The sequence below is a fragment of the Oncorhynchus gorbuscha genome, linkage group LG06, assembly GCF_021184085.1.
Source record: "Oncorhynchus gorbuscha isolate QuinsamMale2020 ecotype Even-year linkage group LG06, OgorEven_v1.0, whole genome shotgun sequence".
NCBI lineage: Eukaryota > Metazoa > Chordata > Actinopteri > Salmoniformes > Salmonidae > Oncorhynchus > Oncorhynchus gorbuscha.
In genome coordinates, this window is record NC_060178.1 from 82,640,719 (window position 1) to 82,655,851 (window position 15,133).

The window sequence follows — 15,133 nt, forward strand, 5'->3', positions numbered from 1 at the left end:
CATCAAAACTATTAAATAACACCTATGGAATCATGTAGTAACCAAAAAAGTGTTCTACAAATTGTACAAAATAGCCACCCTTTGCCTTGAAGACAGGTTATAACACTTTGCATTCTCTCATCCAGCTTCACCTGAAACGCATTTTCCCCCACATATGCTGAGCACTTGTTGGCTGCTTTTCCTTCACTCTGCGGTCCAACTCATCCCAAACCATCTCAATTGGGTTGAGGTCAGGTAATTGTTGAGACCAGGTCATCTGATGCAGCGCTCCATCACTCTCCTTCTTTGTCAAATAGCCCTTGCACAGCCTGTAGGTGTGTTTTGTGTCATTGTCCTGTTGAAAAACAAATGATAGTCCCACTAAGTGCAAACCAGATCTGATGGCGTATAGCTGCAGAATGCTGTGGTAAAAAAATGCTGGTTAAGAGTGCCTTGAATTCTAAATAAATCACTGTCAGTGTCACCAGAAAAGCACCCCCACACCATCACAACTCATCCTCAATGCTTCACAGTGGGAACCACACATGCGGAGATCATCTGTTCACCTACTCTGTGTCTTACAAAGACACGGTGTTTGGAACCAAAAATCTCAAAGGACAGATTTCCACCAGTCTAATGTCCATTTCTCGGGTTTCTTGTCCCAAGCATGTCTCTTCTTCTTCTTGGTGTCCTTTAGTAGTGGTTTCTTTGCAGGAATTCGACTATGATGGCCTGATTCACACAGTCTCCTCTGAACAGTTGAGGCTGAGATATGTCTGTCACTTGAACTCTTTGAAGCATTTATTTAGGCTGCTATTTCTGAGGCTGGTAACTCTAATGAACTTATCCTCTGCAGCAGAAGTAACTCTGGGTCTTCCTTTCCTGTGGCGATCCTCATGCGAGCCAGTTTCATCATAGCGCTTGATGGTTTTTGCGAATGCATTTGAAGAAACTTTCAAAGTTCTTCAAAATGTTCCGTATTGTCTGACCTTTATGTCTTTAAAGTAATGATTGACTGTCCTTTCTCTTTGCTTATTTGTACAAACAATAGTACGCAAGTATAAACACCATGGGACCGCGCAGCCGTCATACCGCTCAGGAAGGAGACCCGTTCTGTCTCCTAGAGAGGAACGTACTTTGGTACGAAAAGTGCAAATAAATCCCAGAACAACAGCAAAGGACCTTGTGAAGATGCTGGAGGAAACAGGCACAAAAGTATCTATATCCACAGTACAACAAGTCCTATATCTAGTGCTCCAAAACTGCCATAATATGCCACACTACGGTTTGCAACTGCACATGAGGACAAAGATTGTACTTTTTGGAGAAATGTTCTCTGGTCTGATGAAACAAAAATAGAACTGTTTGGCCATAATGACCATGGTTATGTTTGGAGGAAAAAGGGGGAGGCTTGCAAGCCGAAGAACACCATCCCAACCGTGAAGAACGTGGGTGGCAGCATCATGTTGTGGGGGTGCTTTGCTGCAGGAGGGACAGGGACACTTCACAAAATGCATGGCATCATGAGGGAGGGAAATGAGATGAATATAATATGAATTATGGACAATGACCATAAGTATACTTCCAAAGTTGTGGCAAAATGGCTTAAGGACAACAAAGTCAATTGGAGTGGCCATCACAAAGCCCTGACCTCAATCCTGTAGAAAGTTTGTGGGCAAAACTGAAAAAGAGTGTGCAAGAAAGGAGGCCTACAAACCTGACTCAGTTACACCAGCTCTGTTAGGATCAATGGGCCAAAATTCACCCAACTTGTTCTGAGATGCTTGTGGAAGGCTACATGAAACGTTTGACCCATGTTAAGCAATTTAAAGGCAATGCTAACCAAATACTGTATGTGAACTTCTGACCCACTGGGAATTTGATGAAATAAATAATAGCTGAAATCAATCATTCTCTCTACTATTATTCTGACATTTTGCATTCTTAAAATAAAGTGGTGATCCTAACTGACCTAAGACAGGGAATTTTTTCTAGGGTTAAATGTCAGGAATTGTGAAAAACTGAGTTTAAATGTATTTATCTAAGGTGTATGTAAACTTCCGACTTCAACTGTATATATTTTATATATTTACAAAATAATATATGGGGGATTGGAAATGATGCAGACAATTACATTGATGGAAGCCACAATCTATCTGCAATATTAAAGCTGATCCACCCTTTAAAAAATAACAATAATTAATAATCACATGCTGTCAACGGCATCAAAATGTATGAGTTGTTTTCCAACTTGTCACAAGTGTCCATTTTAAACAGTTGTATTTGTTATGTTCTCTATGTATTATTATTGTTGCGTGTTCTTTTTTACTCACCTGGGAGACACCATACCTGCTTGCGTTAAACAGTATTTATGTTAGCTCATGAACATGAGGAGAGATAAAGAATCTAGCTAGTCTTGTTCGTCTACATAACAGTATTCTCTCTTGAAATCGGAGTTCCTGAAGTTTCCCAGCCATAGACCAGTTGGAGTGTGAATGTGAATATACAGTATATAGGTGGTTTAAATGATTAGGCTAACTTTCCTACTTACCTTCTGAAAGTTGATGATGCCTATTTCCTGACAATCTATTGTTTTACTACTAACAACGATTGAGTTTGCAAAATTACTTTACCTAATTGATTTTGGTAGCTAGCATCAGACTACAACGTTAGAGTTACAAACACTTAATGACAATAATTTGGACAATAGCTTCCAAAAATGTATTACAAAGAAGAAAAAAGTTTGCTACCTCGCCATAAAATAAATACATTTAAACTTACCCACCCTGACAGCTAACAGCTGGGCTTCTTTGTTGGACACTGCCCAAGTCGTAACGTGGTTAAGCACGTCGTGATTGACAGACAACACGGCCCATGTGAGCTGTCACCAACGAACCAGTGTAGAGTATACTGGTCTATTAGAAGAAACAGGTCCCACCACCATTTTGTCTATGTTCACAACTCATCAGTTACATGTTTGAGAATGTATTTACAACTACAGATTATTCTTTCATGTTCACAGCTTATCCTTAAGTACAGAAAACATGATTGGCAGACGTGATCGACAGAGATGGTACCTGGATAGTACACGAGTATTGATTGGTTTACTGTTAAGTACTTGGCAGTGTCTGCCTGTCCAGCTAGCGAACATAAAAGTAAGTATTTTTAAAACCATTTGCCATAACAAATGGAAATGTTCAGAAGAAAGAAATATACACAGTATGTAAAAAACAGCTCCTCCCTCACCAGAGATTGATCACCTCAAAAACTAAAGCAGATTCGATGCTTCGGCCCATTACCTACTTATTACCTAAATATCTGTACCAAACTATTTTTGCTCTCCCTTGGCTACCTCAAATGTTTTCATAGCCATTACCTGCGGTCACCCTGGAAACCCAACAAATGGTCGAACTAACGGCAGCGAGTTCAACCTGAACGATGTGGTAAACTTCACCTGCAGCAAAGGATATCTGTTGCATGGTGCATCAAGAGCCCAGTGCAGGATGAATGGACAGTGGAGCAACCCTCTTCCAGTCTGTAGAGGTAAGACACAGTAACAAATACATCCAAATGAATCACCTGTTAGGGCAACATACAGTAAATCCATTGTTTTTGTAAAAATTGCTCAAGCTTAGTAAATCTGGTTGGGAATCATTGATGAACAGCAATATTGAAACCTTGTCTCTGATTTTCAAGCATATTTAAGTTAGGACTGAGACTGGATCACTCAACACCTCTTGAAAAGCCAATCTGGTGTCTATGACATAAAAACAAAAGTTATTGTCCCGCTGAAAAATAACATTCTATCCCAGGGCTAGGCTTTCAGAAGACTGAAGCGGGTTTTCCTCTAACTTTTTACCTGGGCTTTGCTCCTTTCATATTGATTTTGATCCTGACAAACTCCACAGTACCTGCCGGTGACATGCATACCCATGACATGATGCTGCCGCAATGCTTGAAAGTATTACCGACTATATCAATTTAATTTGTGGGTAAAGTGCATTCTTTATTTTGTATTACTAATATGTGCATGTCAATGTCTGTGCATTCATCTTACCCACTGTGTATTAGGTGATTTCCTGTTCCAGTGAGGTGATTTCAAATTCTAATGTAAAGGAACAAACCATATTACATTACAGCATATTTTCTGACACAAATTAGGTGCATGTAGGCCAATCTTTGCAGATCAATAATTAATCTGTTTATGTGCTTAAGGAATGGTAAAATTGACAATAACAGTTATCCAGGACATCTTGTGCTGTGACTGACCTGGTTTGAACTATTTTCCAATTTAAAGGTCAAATAATGATGGATTTTGGTTACTATCCCCTCTTTGAATCAATGAAGAATAAAACAAGTGCAGTGGTAGTGTGACAGAATTTGCCCAATTCATGTAAAAATCACCTGGATGAATTTTCACTTTCAGATGACATATATCACTATCAGATTAAACGTTCTCTAAGACCAAATGCATAAGTCAATAATCACACGAACTTGAAAGTCTGTGTTGTGCAACCATATATGCTCCCAAAGGTGCAGCTGTAGAACCTTTTGAGGATCTTAGGATCCATGCCAAATCTTTTCAGTCTCCTGAGGGGGAATGCTTGGACCATGTTAGTTTGTTGTTGATGTGGACACCAAGGAACTTGAAGCTCTCAACCTGCTCCACTACAATCCCGTCGATAAGAATGGGGGTGTGCTCGGTCCTCTTGTTCCTGTAGTCCACAATCATCTCCTTTGTGTTGATCACAATGAGGGAGAGGTTGCTGTCCTGGCACCACATGGCCAGGTCTCTGACCTCCTCCCTATAGGCTGTCTCGTCATTATCAGTGATCAGGCCTACCACTGTTGTGTCATTGGCGAACCTAATGATAGTGTTGGAGTCGTGCCTGGCTGTGCAGTCATGAGTGAACAGGGAGTACAGGATGGGACTGAGCACGCACCCCTGAGGGGCCCCTGTGTTGAAGATCAGCGTGTTGATGTGTTGTTACCTACCTTTACCACATGGGGCGGCCCATCAGGAAGTCCAGGATCCAGGTGCAGAGGGAGGTGTATAGTTCCAGGGTCCTTAGCAAATTGATGAGTTTTGAGGGCACTATGGTGTTGAACGCTGAGCTGTAGTCAATTAATAGCTTTGTCACATAGGTGTTCCTTTTGTCAAGGTGGGAAAGGGCAGTGTGGAGTGCAATAGAGATTGCATCATCTGTGGATCTGTTAGGGCTCTTTGCAAATTGGTGTAGGTCTAGGGTTTCTGGGATAATGGTGTTGATGTGAGCCATGACCAGCCTTTCAAAGCACTTCACAGCTTCAGACGTGAGTAATTTTGGCTGGTTATCTTAGTGTTTTTGGGCACAGGGACTATGGTATTCTGCTTAAAACATGTTGGTATTACAGACTCGGACAGGGAGATTTTTAAAATGTCAGTGGAGACACTTGCCAGTTGGTCAGTGCATGCACTGAGTATACGTCCTGGTAATCTGTCTGGCCCTGCGGCCTTGTGAATGTTGACCTGATTAAAGGTCTTACTCACATCGGCCTCAGAGAGCGTGATCACACAGTCTTCCGGAACAGCTGGTGCTCTCATGCATGTTTCAGTGTTATTTGCCTCTAAGCGAGCATCGAAGTTGTTTAACCACTTGCGATGAGCAAACCCATATCCGGGAGCGTAATCATAGCCTCAAATGCATTAGCATAACGCAACGGACATAAATACCCCTTGAAACTTTTCATATTCATAAAAATCGCAAATAAAATGAAATAAATATATTCAAACACAAGCTTAGCCTTTTGTTAACAACACTGTCATCTCAGATTTTCAAAATATGCGTTACAGCCAACGCTAGACAAGCATTTGTGTAAGTTTATCATGGCATAATGCTATGCTAGGCTCTGCTGGAAGCAGGCAACATTTTCACGAAAATAAGAAAAGCAACCAAATTAAATAATTTACCTTTGAAGAACTTCAGATGCTTTCACTCAGGAGACTCCCAGTTAGATAGCAAATGATCCTTTTCCAAAAATCTTATTTTTGTAGGCAAAATAGCTCCCGTTTCTTCATCATGCATGGCTGAGAAATTGACCGGAAAATGCTACAACTATAACGCCAAACTTTTTTCAAAATTTGCTCCATAATATCGACAGAAACACAGCAAACACGTTGTTTAGGATCCATCCTCGAGGTGTTTTAACATATATATTCGATAATATATCTGTCGAGGCAATTGGTTTCTCATAAGAAGCGATTGGAAAAATGGCTACCTCACTATTTTACGCAAGGTTTTCTGCGAGAGACACCATGTGACAACATGCCATATATGGTCCCTTCTTCAATGGAATTGCCTAAAAAGACGTCACAATGCTGTAGACACCTTGGGGAATACGTGGTAAACGTAAGCTCATTCGTAGCTCATTCACAGCCATATAAGGAGTCATTGGCATGAGGTGGTTTAAAAAAATGCGGCACTTCCTGGGTTCCGCCTGTTTCAGTTCTGTGGCACTCACAGACAATATCTTTGCAGGTTTGGAAACGTCAGAGTGTCTTCTTTCCAAAGCTGTCAATTATATGCATAGTCGAGCATCTTTTCATGACAAAATATCTTGTTTAAAACGGGAACGTTTTTCATCCAAAAATTAAAATAGCGCCCCCTAAATCCAAGAGCTTAAATCATCCGGTTAGGCTGTATAACCAGCCAGCAGTATGTTGATAATGTTGTTGTTCAGCCACGACTCTGTGAATCATAAGATATTACAGTTTTGAATGTCCCGTCGGTAGTTTAATCTTCGATTATATATTTTCCAAAGATAGCACGTTCGCTAGCAGAATGGAAGGCAGTGGGGGTTTATTCGATCACCTACGAATTCTCAGAAGGCAAATGACGTGGATTCACGCAAATGACGTGGATCTATGTCTGTTCCCGGGAAAGCAGTATGTCATTCAGGTCGGGCTCGTCAGACTCGTTAACCTGTCTAGGACTGGCGGAACCCCTCGCCAACAGCCAATGAAATTGCAGGGCGCCAAATACAAATCAACAGAAATCTAATAAATCAAATTTCTCAAACATACAAACATACAAGTATTATGCACCATTTTAAAGATACAATTCTCGTTAATCCAGCCACAGTGTCTGATTTCAAAAATGCTTTCTAGCGAAAGCTCCACAAACGATTATGTTAGGTCACCACCAAGTCACAGAAAAACCCAGCCATTTTTCCAGCCGAAGAGGAGTCACAAAAAGCACAAATAGAGATAAAATGAATCACTAACCTTTGGTGATCTTCATCAGATGACACTTATAGGACTTTGTTACACAATACTTGTATGTTTTGTTCGATAAAGAGCATATTAATATCCAAAATCTAATTTTACATTGGCGTGTTATGTTCAGAAGTTCCAAAACATGCAGTGATTTTGCAGAGAGCCACATCAATTCACAGAAGTACTCATTATAAATGTTGATGAAAATTCAAGTTTTATGCATGGAACTTTAGATACACTTCTACTGAATGCGACCACTGTGTCAGATTTAAAAAAAACTAAAACATACCATGCAATAATCTGAGTACGGAGCTCAGAGCCCAAACCAGCCAAAATAAATATCCGCCATGTTGCGCAGTCTACATTAGTCAGAAATAGCATTATAAATATTCACTTACCTCTGATGATCTTCATCAGAATGCACTCCCTGGAATCCCAGTTCCACAATAAATATTTGATTTGTTCGATAAAGTTTATAATTTATGTTCAAATAGCTTCTTTTGTTAGGGCGTTTGGTAAACAAATCCAAACGTGCGTTCAGGTCCGGCCAAACGTCGGACAAAAAGTTCAAAATGTTATATTACAGGTCGTAGAAACTTGTCAAACTAAGTATAGAATCAATCTTTAGGATGTTTTACCATAAATGTTCAATAATGTTCCAACCGGAGAATTACATTGTCTGTAAAAAAGCAATGGAACGAGAGCTACCTCTCGTGAATGCGCGTGACTGAGATCGAGGCTGCTGCCAGACCTCTGACTCATTCCCCTCTCATTCTACCCCCCTTCACAGTAGAAGCCTGAAACAACGTTCTAAAGACGGTTGACATCTAGTGGAAGCATTAGGAAGTGCAAAATGACCCATATCCCACTGTGTATTCGATAGGGGCTGAGTTCAAAAACTAAAAACCTCAGATTTCCCACTTCCTGTTTTGATTCTTTCTCAGGTTTTTGCCTGCCATATGAGTTCTGTTATACTCACAGACATCATTCAAATAGTTTTAGAAACTTCAGAGTGTTTTATATCCAATACTATAATAATGTGCATATATTAGCATCTGGGACTGAGTAGGAGGCAGTTTACTCTGGGCACGCTTTTCATCCAAAAGGGACAATGCTGCCCCCTATCCCAAATAAGTTTTAAAGGAAAACAAGGATTCTGACAGTTTGTACAAAATCATTTAAAATGTAAGTTACAAACAACGTAAAGAAACAAACAAAAACACAATTGGATAGGAACACGTCAGCCTTCTAAAACATCAGCCTTCTCCGGTGCCTTCTCCAGTGTCTTCTCCGGTGTTTTAGGAATAAGAGTTTTTGGCACTTGCCAACAGCAGGTTCTAATTGTCAATTGTTGTATTTTTTTCATCCCTCTTTTCCCCAGGGCTTAATTGACTGCCAGGGCATTGGCAGCTGTCACTGAGGGAAAGCAATCTGTTTTGTTTCCCTTGGACATTACTTTAACTTAATGCATTTTTTGTTGTTGAAGGGCAATAGCTGAAAACAATGTTCAGTCAACTCCGAGGCAAGAGGTGCAACTTATTGTTACTGGGGCTTCCGGTCCTGCTGGTTTTACATTTTGTGACAAGGGAATGTGAACTAAACTGAAACTGCATATCAACCCACATGAATGACATTGTTACATAGTTATTAGATCAACTTTATGTCAAATGCTATTGACTGTAGAAACATGAGAGAAGCTTACCCACTGTTTAAGTATATATTAAAAAGCATGAATGGGTTGATTGAAATGACTCAGAACTTGAACAATAACCCTGCTATTCAAGCTTTCTCATTGATTTCCCTTCGGTTGATTTTATCTTGCAGTGGTAAACTGCTCCGATCCAGGCTTTGTGGAGAATGCCATTCGTCACCCGCAGCAGCGTTTCCCAGAGAACTTCAACTATAGAACCAGTGTGATGTATCACTGCAAGAGGGCCTTCTATCTGCTCGGCTCATCACTTCTCACCTGTCAGTCAAACGGCCTCTGGGACAGATCACTTCCTAAGTGCCTTTGTGAGTAATATGCTAGGATTGTCTTGATCAGGGTACAAGAAGTGGCAGAGGTGGAATCTGGGTCCCACTTTGTGTGGTTAGTCACTGTTGGAGAATGATAGAAAGTGTGAAATGTACCATTCTTATAGTGGGGAGAATATGGGAATGGTGCAAGGGATTTGTGAAGAATTTATATTGGTAGTGTTTGAAAATAAATAATATAGAAACATTATGTCTTTGCTGACAATGTCATATGTAGTGTTAATGTTTGTGATAAAAGGTGAGTTGTAGGAGAAGTGGTAGTAGTAGTAGTATTAGTGGGAGTAGTAGTAGTAGCAGCAGCAGGAGCGGGAGTAGTATGAGTAGTAGTGGGAGTAGTAGTAGGAGTAGTAGTGGGAGTAGTAGTAGGTAAACAACTAAAATGTAATTGTGGTAGTAGCTAACACTGAAGGCACAAGAACAATGGCGTATATCCATGATCAACTCAGTATCAACTGTCCTCTCTGAACTTTTTCTCTCCATTTCGCCTGAAGCTATTTCCTGTGGTGATCCTGGCACACCACCCCAAGCTGTCATGTCAGGCAGGAAGTTCACCAACGGTGGCGTGCTCCATTATACCTGCAGCAAGGGCCGAGTGCTGATTGGGAACGCCACGCGCTACTGTCAGGAGGACGGACGCTGGAGTGGGTCACCACCCTACTGCTCAGGTATTTCCATCAGCAGGGGCCTACCACTCTGCCAGCCAGGGGCGACCTGAAGGCTCTAAGGGTGTACAGAAATACCACAGGTCAACAGGTTTCAGGAATGTCAAACCGAGCGTGAAAAACTATGGATTTCTGTGGGTTTTTCATGTGTGGTAGCTAGAGATGTAAGATGCAAGCACTCTGGGTAGAGCCTTGGTAGCCTTTCATGTTAGTTAAAAGGGAGGGGGAAAAGCCTATTTCCATTTCAGAAAACAGGCTAGAGTGACTGATATGAGCTGCCTATGGGACTGCTGTGGTGAGGGATGGCTGTTTGAGTGTTGGATATTTTCTCTCTCCCTCACGAGGTGGTAGTTCCGGGGAGTGCGGTGACCCTGGAACCCCACCTCAGGGCTCCAGGCTAGGGGAGAAGTTCCAGCTGAAGAGCCTGCTGCGATTCACCTGTGATGCCGGTTTTTCCCTGAGTGGCTCACCTGAGAGGACCTGCCTCCACAATGGCTCCTGGAGTGGCACCCAGCCAGTTTGTGAAGGTGAGTCCCCTGCCATATATAATCAACTACTATACCTGTAGATACGTTATCCACTGTGACAATGACTCCCTTGACTGGGAATGAGCATAATCTGGGCATCATTGAGGGCTGATAAGGCAGTGTCATGGTTCGCCTTGTCGGACTGTTTTAGTGATCAGTTCTATTGCAAAAAGGAAATATTTTAGATTGTATGGCATTGCACAAATAATTGTTTTCCCAATGTATTGCTATTTAATTGGAAAATCAATGACGAGAACATTGCATGTCTGTGCAATGCAGGGATTTTTTCATAATTATGATAAACAGTACAACTACTCAAGTATGATCTATTATAATAACAGTTAAACTGGTATTTGACAGATATACTGGTTGCTATAAATGCAACATTTTCCTACTCACTTGTCTGAATTTAGGACTCATTGATGTATGCATGGGTTTAGGAGTCCTACACAGACAACCTGCCACCGGTAATGTAATGTACGATAATTCATTGCTTTAATGCACATTTTCAGAAAGGATTGCTCCACCGATTATAGTCTGCAATTACCTTAATGCTCAGTCATTTTGGGAGGAATTCAAAAGAGGAGAACCCAGGGTTATTTCTGACACTGTTTAATTCTTTGGTTGAAAAATGAAGAGGGAACCTTGAGTGAAGCCAGGAGGGATGCTTATTGGCACATTCATATGAAGTATAAAATACCTACACACATTATGTACAAAGGTATGCAAATGTGGGTGTACTGAATATCTAAGCTGATCAGGGTTGGGGTCAATTCATAACGTAAACTAAATTCAAATTCCAAATGTTCCTCATTGAAAAGTTTTGAAGATAATTGGAATTGGAATTTCAATGTACTCCCTGAATTTACTGGAATTTAAATAGATTTGATCTATATTTCTAAAAAAAATCTTAAATGAAGAACGTCTTAAACTATGTCTCATTGGCCAACAACATTGATTGAGCTTTATATCTCTGTAATCCAAGAATCAAATACAAAGAATTAGTAAAAATCGAATGAATTATGACCATCATTATTATGTATGCTCAACATAACGCATATCGTAGCGTGCCTTAAGATTGTGAGTAATTATGGGTTCCTTGTTTTCAGGTTGTTGTTTCTAATTCCTATGTATGTTTTGGTGTTGAGGTTGTTATGAATTCTTCAGCTCTTAGTTGTTCTGTTGTCTGTTTCTTATTTTAACCCAGTTATCATCAGTGTTGTCTGTTAGATGGTGTCGGATCCCCTATGCTAAGTGTTGGTTGACGTTAGCATTTATTATTTTGCATTACTTAGTAGTTAATGTATCGATTAGATAAAGATACATTATTACCATGGGTGTTTGACTATGCCATTTAGCCCCTAACCCTAAACATAATTAATGTTATACAGATATTTGTTTTGCCCATGTAAGCCTGAGTAGTTAATGGATTGTCTACTATCTGAAATCAGCATGGCACAACCTTCAAGGGGTATTTACCTTTCATCCAAGCTGAAGGAATTCCTCTCTGATACATCTGTCAGAGAACACTATATATTTTAAAGAATGCCCTGGTGGATTACTCTGTCTCCTTCCACCTTTCCTTCCGTCCTTCATTCCGTCATTCATTGTTTTTATTTTCATCATTAGGTCAGTTTTTGTGCATTTCTATATTTATAAATGTATTATTAATCATAGTTATTCAGTCTTCACGGCAACAGTACAAAGTACAAAGTGAGATAAGCCCGCAGATTGCTTACAGGAGATCAATAACGCTGCATTATTTAGAGGTCATTCATAATTGACGATGGTTTAACGGTTGCTATAAGGGAGTTGAGACGGATCACTGTAAGTGGATGGCGGCACACTATTTCTGTGATACAATAATGCTGTGCCCAGGTACTAAATGCAAATTCTCATGCACAGGGGGACCACAACACTGCTGTCACTTGGGAAATAATGACTTTGACGACCACCTAATTGGCAGCACCTGATGTGCTTATCAACAAGGCTCAGCACCTGGACAAGGTTGCTGCTGCCCCCTGGATGAATGACGTGTGGAAGGGGTAGTGAGCTGTAGTGTGCTATTTAAACTACCTAACCTATTCCCTAACGGTTGGGAAATACATATGGTGACAGTCTCCCTGAGGGAATTCATTAACTCTTTATTGGTCCCCTTATTCTCTATATGAAGTGGTTACATTCTTATGGGAAGCTGTACATGGGTATTTGCTTCCTTTAACCCACTGAGTATCCTGTTGCAGCCTTGAATCTGGGGTTTATGTCTACACAGAGATAATGCTAAACATTCTTATCAATATGAATAATTAGCAGAGTTCACTGCTCTTAAATGCTCAGCTATTGGCTTTTCTATGACTTGAGCTAATGAGTATACGCTCAATCAACCCTAATTGAGTCATAAATACTCAAAGCTTGCACTGTAGCATAAGCCCCAGATATTCCCGCTGTAATCAAAAGCATTCATTGCATTTTGAGATCAGCACTTGTGTACATTTGCCATTCACTTTTACATGGGGGAAAGTGGAGAGCATATTTCCTCACAACGTATGTTGCGCTTTGACTGATCCCTCTTTGATTAATGCCCTCTGAAGATTCACATGCTGCTGGTTCTCCCCTTCTGTAAACAAAGATGAAACTGCTTGTGCGGTATTGAGAGTATTTAAGCAGGCTGTGTGAGTGAAAGCTCTGAAAGCTCTATTCTTGTGAGTCGTGTGGTCAATTTGTTGTCATATGTCCCCAATGCCTCATTATTTATGGGATGGACTTGTTGTTCCCAATTAACGTAATTGGTTTTTAAAGACGATATCTATCACTGTGTGCACAGGCAGCCCAATTCTGATTCTCTTTTCAGTAATTGATCTTTCGACCAATTAGATCAGCTTTTAAAAAGATTTGATGTGAAAAGATCTGATGTGATTGGTCAAAAGACCAATTAGTGGAAAAAAATATCAGAATTGGGCTGCCTGGGTAAATGCAACCTTTGAGAGTGAGGATCCCATTTAATTTATAGCCTTCTAAAATGCCACTCCAGGTCATTGACAAAGGCTGATACATTTCATTAAAAAGCTTTAACTAATTGGATCAAATCAATAAGTATTTGATTTTAATGTCTTGTTTCTGTTAGATTACAATTAAGTTGATGGGTTGGTCAGCACCTGTAAAATATATTGTACTGAAGAACGATTGGACTTATTATGGGAGTAGATGTATTTCCTTTGATCCACAACCATAGTCAAGAGAGTATGACTTTCATGGTTGCAAGTGACATTAATACTTTAGACGCCAATATAATTCTAAAATGCTGGTGTAGATTACTGAGAATTTTAAAGATAAAGCACATTTTCTCATACATTTCAAACAAACAGACATAGCTCAAAAACAAAGATATAGCCCAAAAACAAAAATGACAATTACAAGTTAACTTAGTTTTATAGAGCACAACCTCTTCTATAATATGACACCACATAGGCCTCACGAGTGGCTCACGGGATCTAAGGCACTGCATTGCATTCTGTGGCCGCGAGTCCCATAGGACAGCGCACAATTGGCCCAGCGTCGTCCGGGTTAGGGGAGGGTTTGGCCGGTGGGGCTTCACTTGGCTCATCGCACTCTAGCGACTCGTTGTGGCGGGCTGTGCGCCTGCAGGCCGGGTCCCAGCCGGCTGACCCCGGTCGCAGGTTGAATGGTGTTTCCTCTGACACATTGGTGCGGGTTAATGTTTCGGAGAACACATTGGGAGTTGCAGCGTTGAGATAAAATCTAAAATTAGGGGTAAAAAAGGGGGTAAAATACAAAATATGTCAATAGGAATAACATTAATTTTGTCTTCCATTGTGTAAAGACTGACTATCAACAAATTATTAACACTCAACACACCCAAAAAAACTAGCGTATTTAAATTGTAGTAAATTTGACTAAATTACTCGCTCTAAATGTACCAAGTATAATATACTATACTTAGAAAATATATATACATATAACAAATGTACACATTTATCCAAAATGTGACCAGAGGACAATGTATTTCAAAACCCACACAATGTAGGCTATTTGATTTTAAACTATTCTTACTTCTGTAACAATGTAAAAATCCCAACAACTATTCAGAGAACATTTCAAAATGTAGATAACCTCTCTCAATAAGATTTAGTACCTCCTCGCCTGACACAAAATGTAGAACTAGTAGCCTACTTTGACAACAATTCAGTGAATGCAACAAATGTTAGATAGAGACAGATAAAGAGACATGATACAAAACACAACAACTGTTCAGAGACAATTTTAAAAAGTACACAATTTCCCTAAAAGATTTGTAGGTCAAATTCATATTTCACATGGTCACTTTAGTGTTTGCATTTAGCCTGCAATATGTCATGGAACTTCTGGAAGCACGGCCCCATCCTGGAATGTGGCACAGAACACGTAGCGCACCCAAAGAAGGTTTCTACACATCTTCCACTCTTTGGCCTGCGTCCACCCCGGATGCGCACCACACACCCTCTCTTGTGCCCTTCAAAATTCACCTGCTTTCAAATTGTGAGTCCACACACCCTAATGCCACATTCTTGGCTTCCCTCTTCCTGTCATTGAAGCCATATCACAAAGTGAATGCACAAGCTGCATTTTGAATGCCTTCAGGAACCAGTGCCTGCAGTTTCTGAGCGACCTTTGCAGCG

At 40.4% G+C, this 15,133-nt stretch overlaps 1 protein-coding gene across 1 annotated transcript in view; it reads left to right on the forward strand.

The window, feature by feature from the left end:
• LOC124038747 (CUB and sushi domain-containing protein 1-like) overlaps nucleotides 1–15,133 on the forward strand; it is a 374,488-nt gene that overhangs the window by 327,667 nt on the left and 31,688 nt on the right. The window contains 4 exon segments of the mRNA XM_046354821.1: nucleotides 3,349–3,522; nucleotides 9,059–9,247; nucleotides 9,760–9,933; nucleotides 10,275–10,457. Coding sequence (XP_046210777.1) covers nucleotides 3,349–3,522; nucleotides 9,059–9,247; nucleotides 9,760–9,933; nucleotides 10,275–10,457 — 720 coding nt within the window.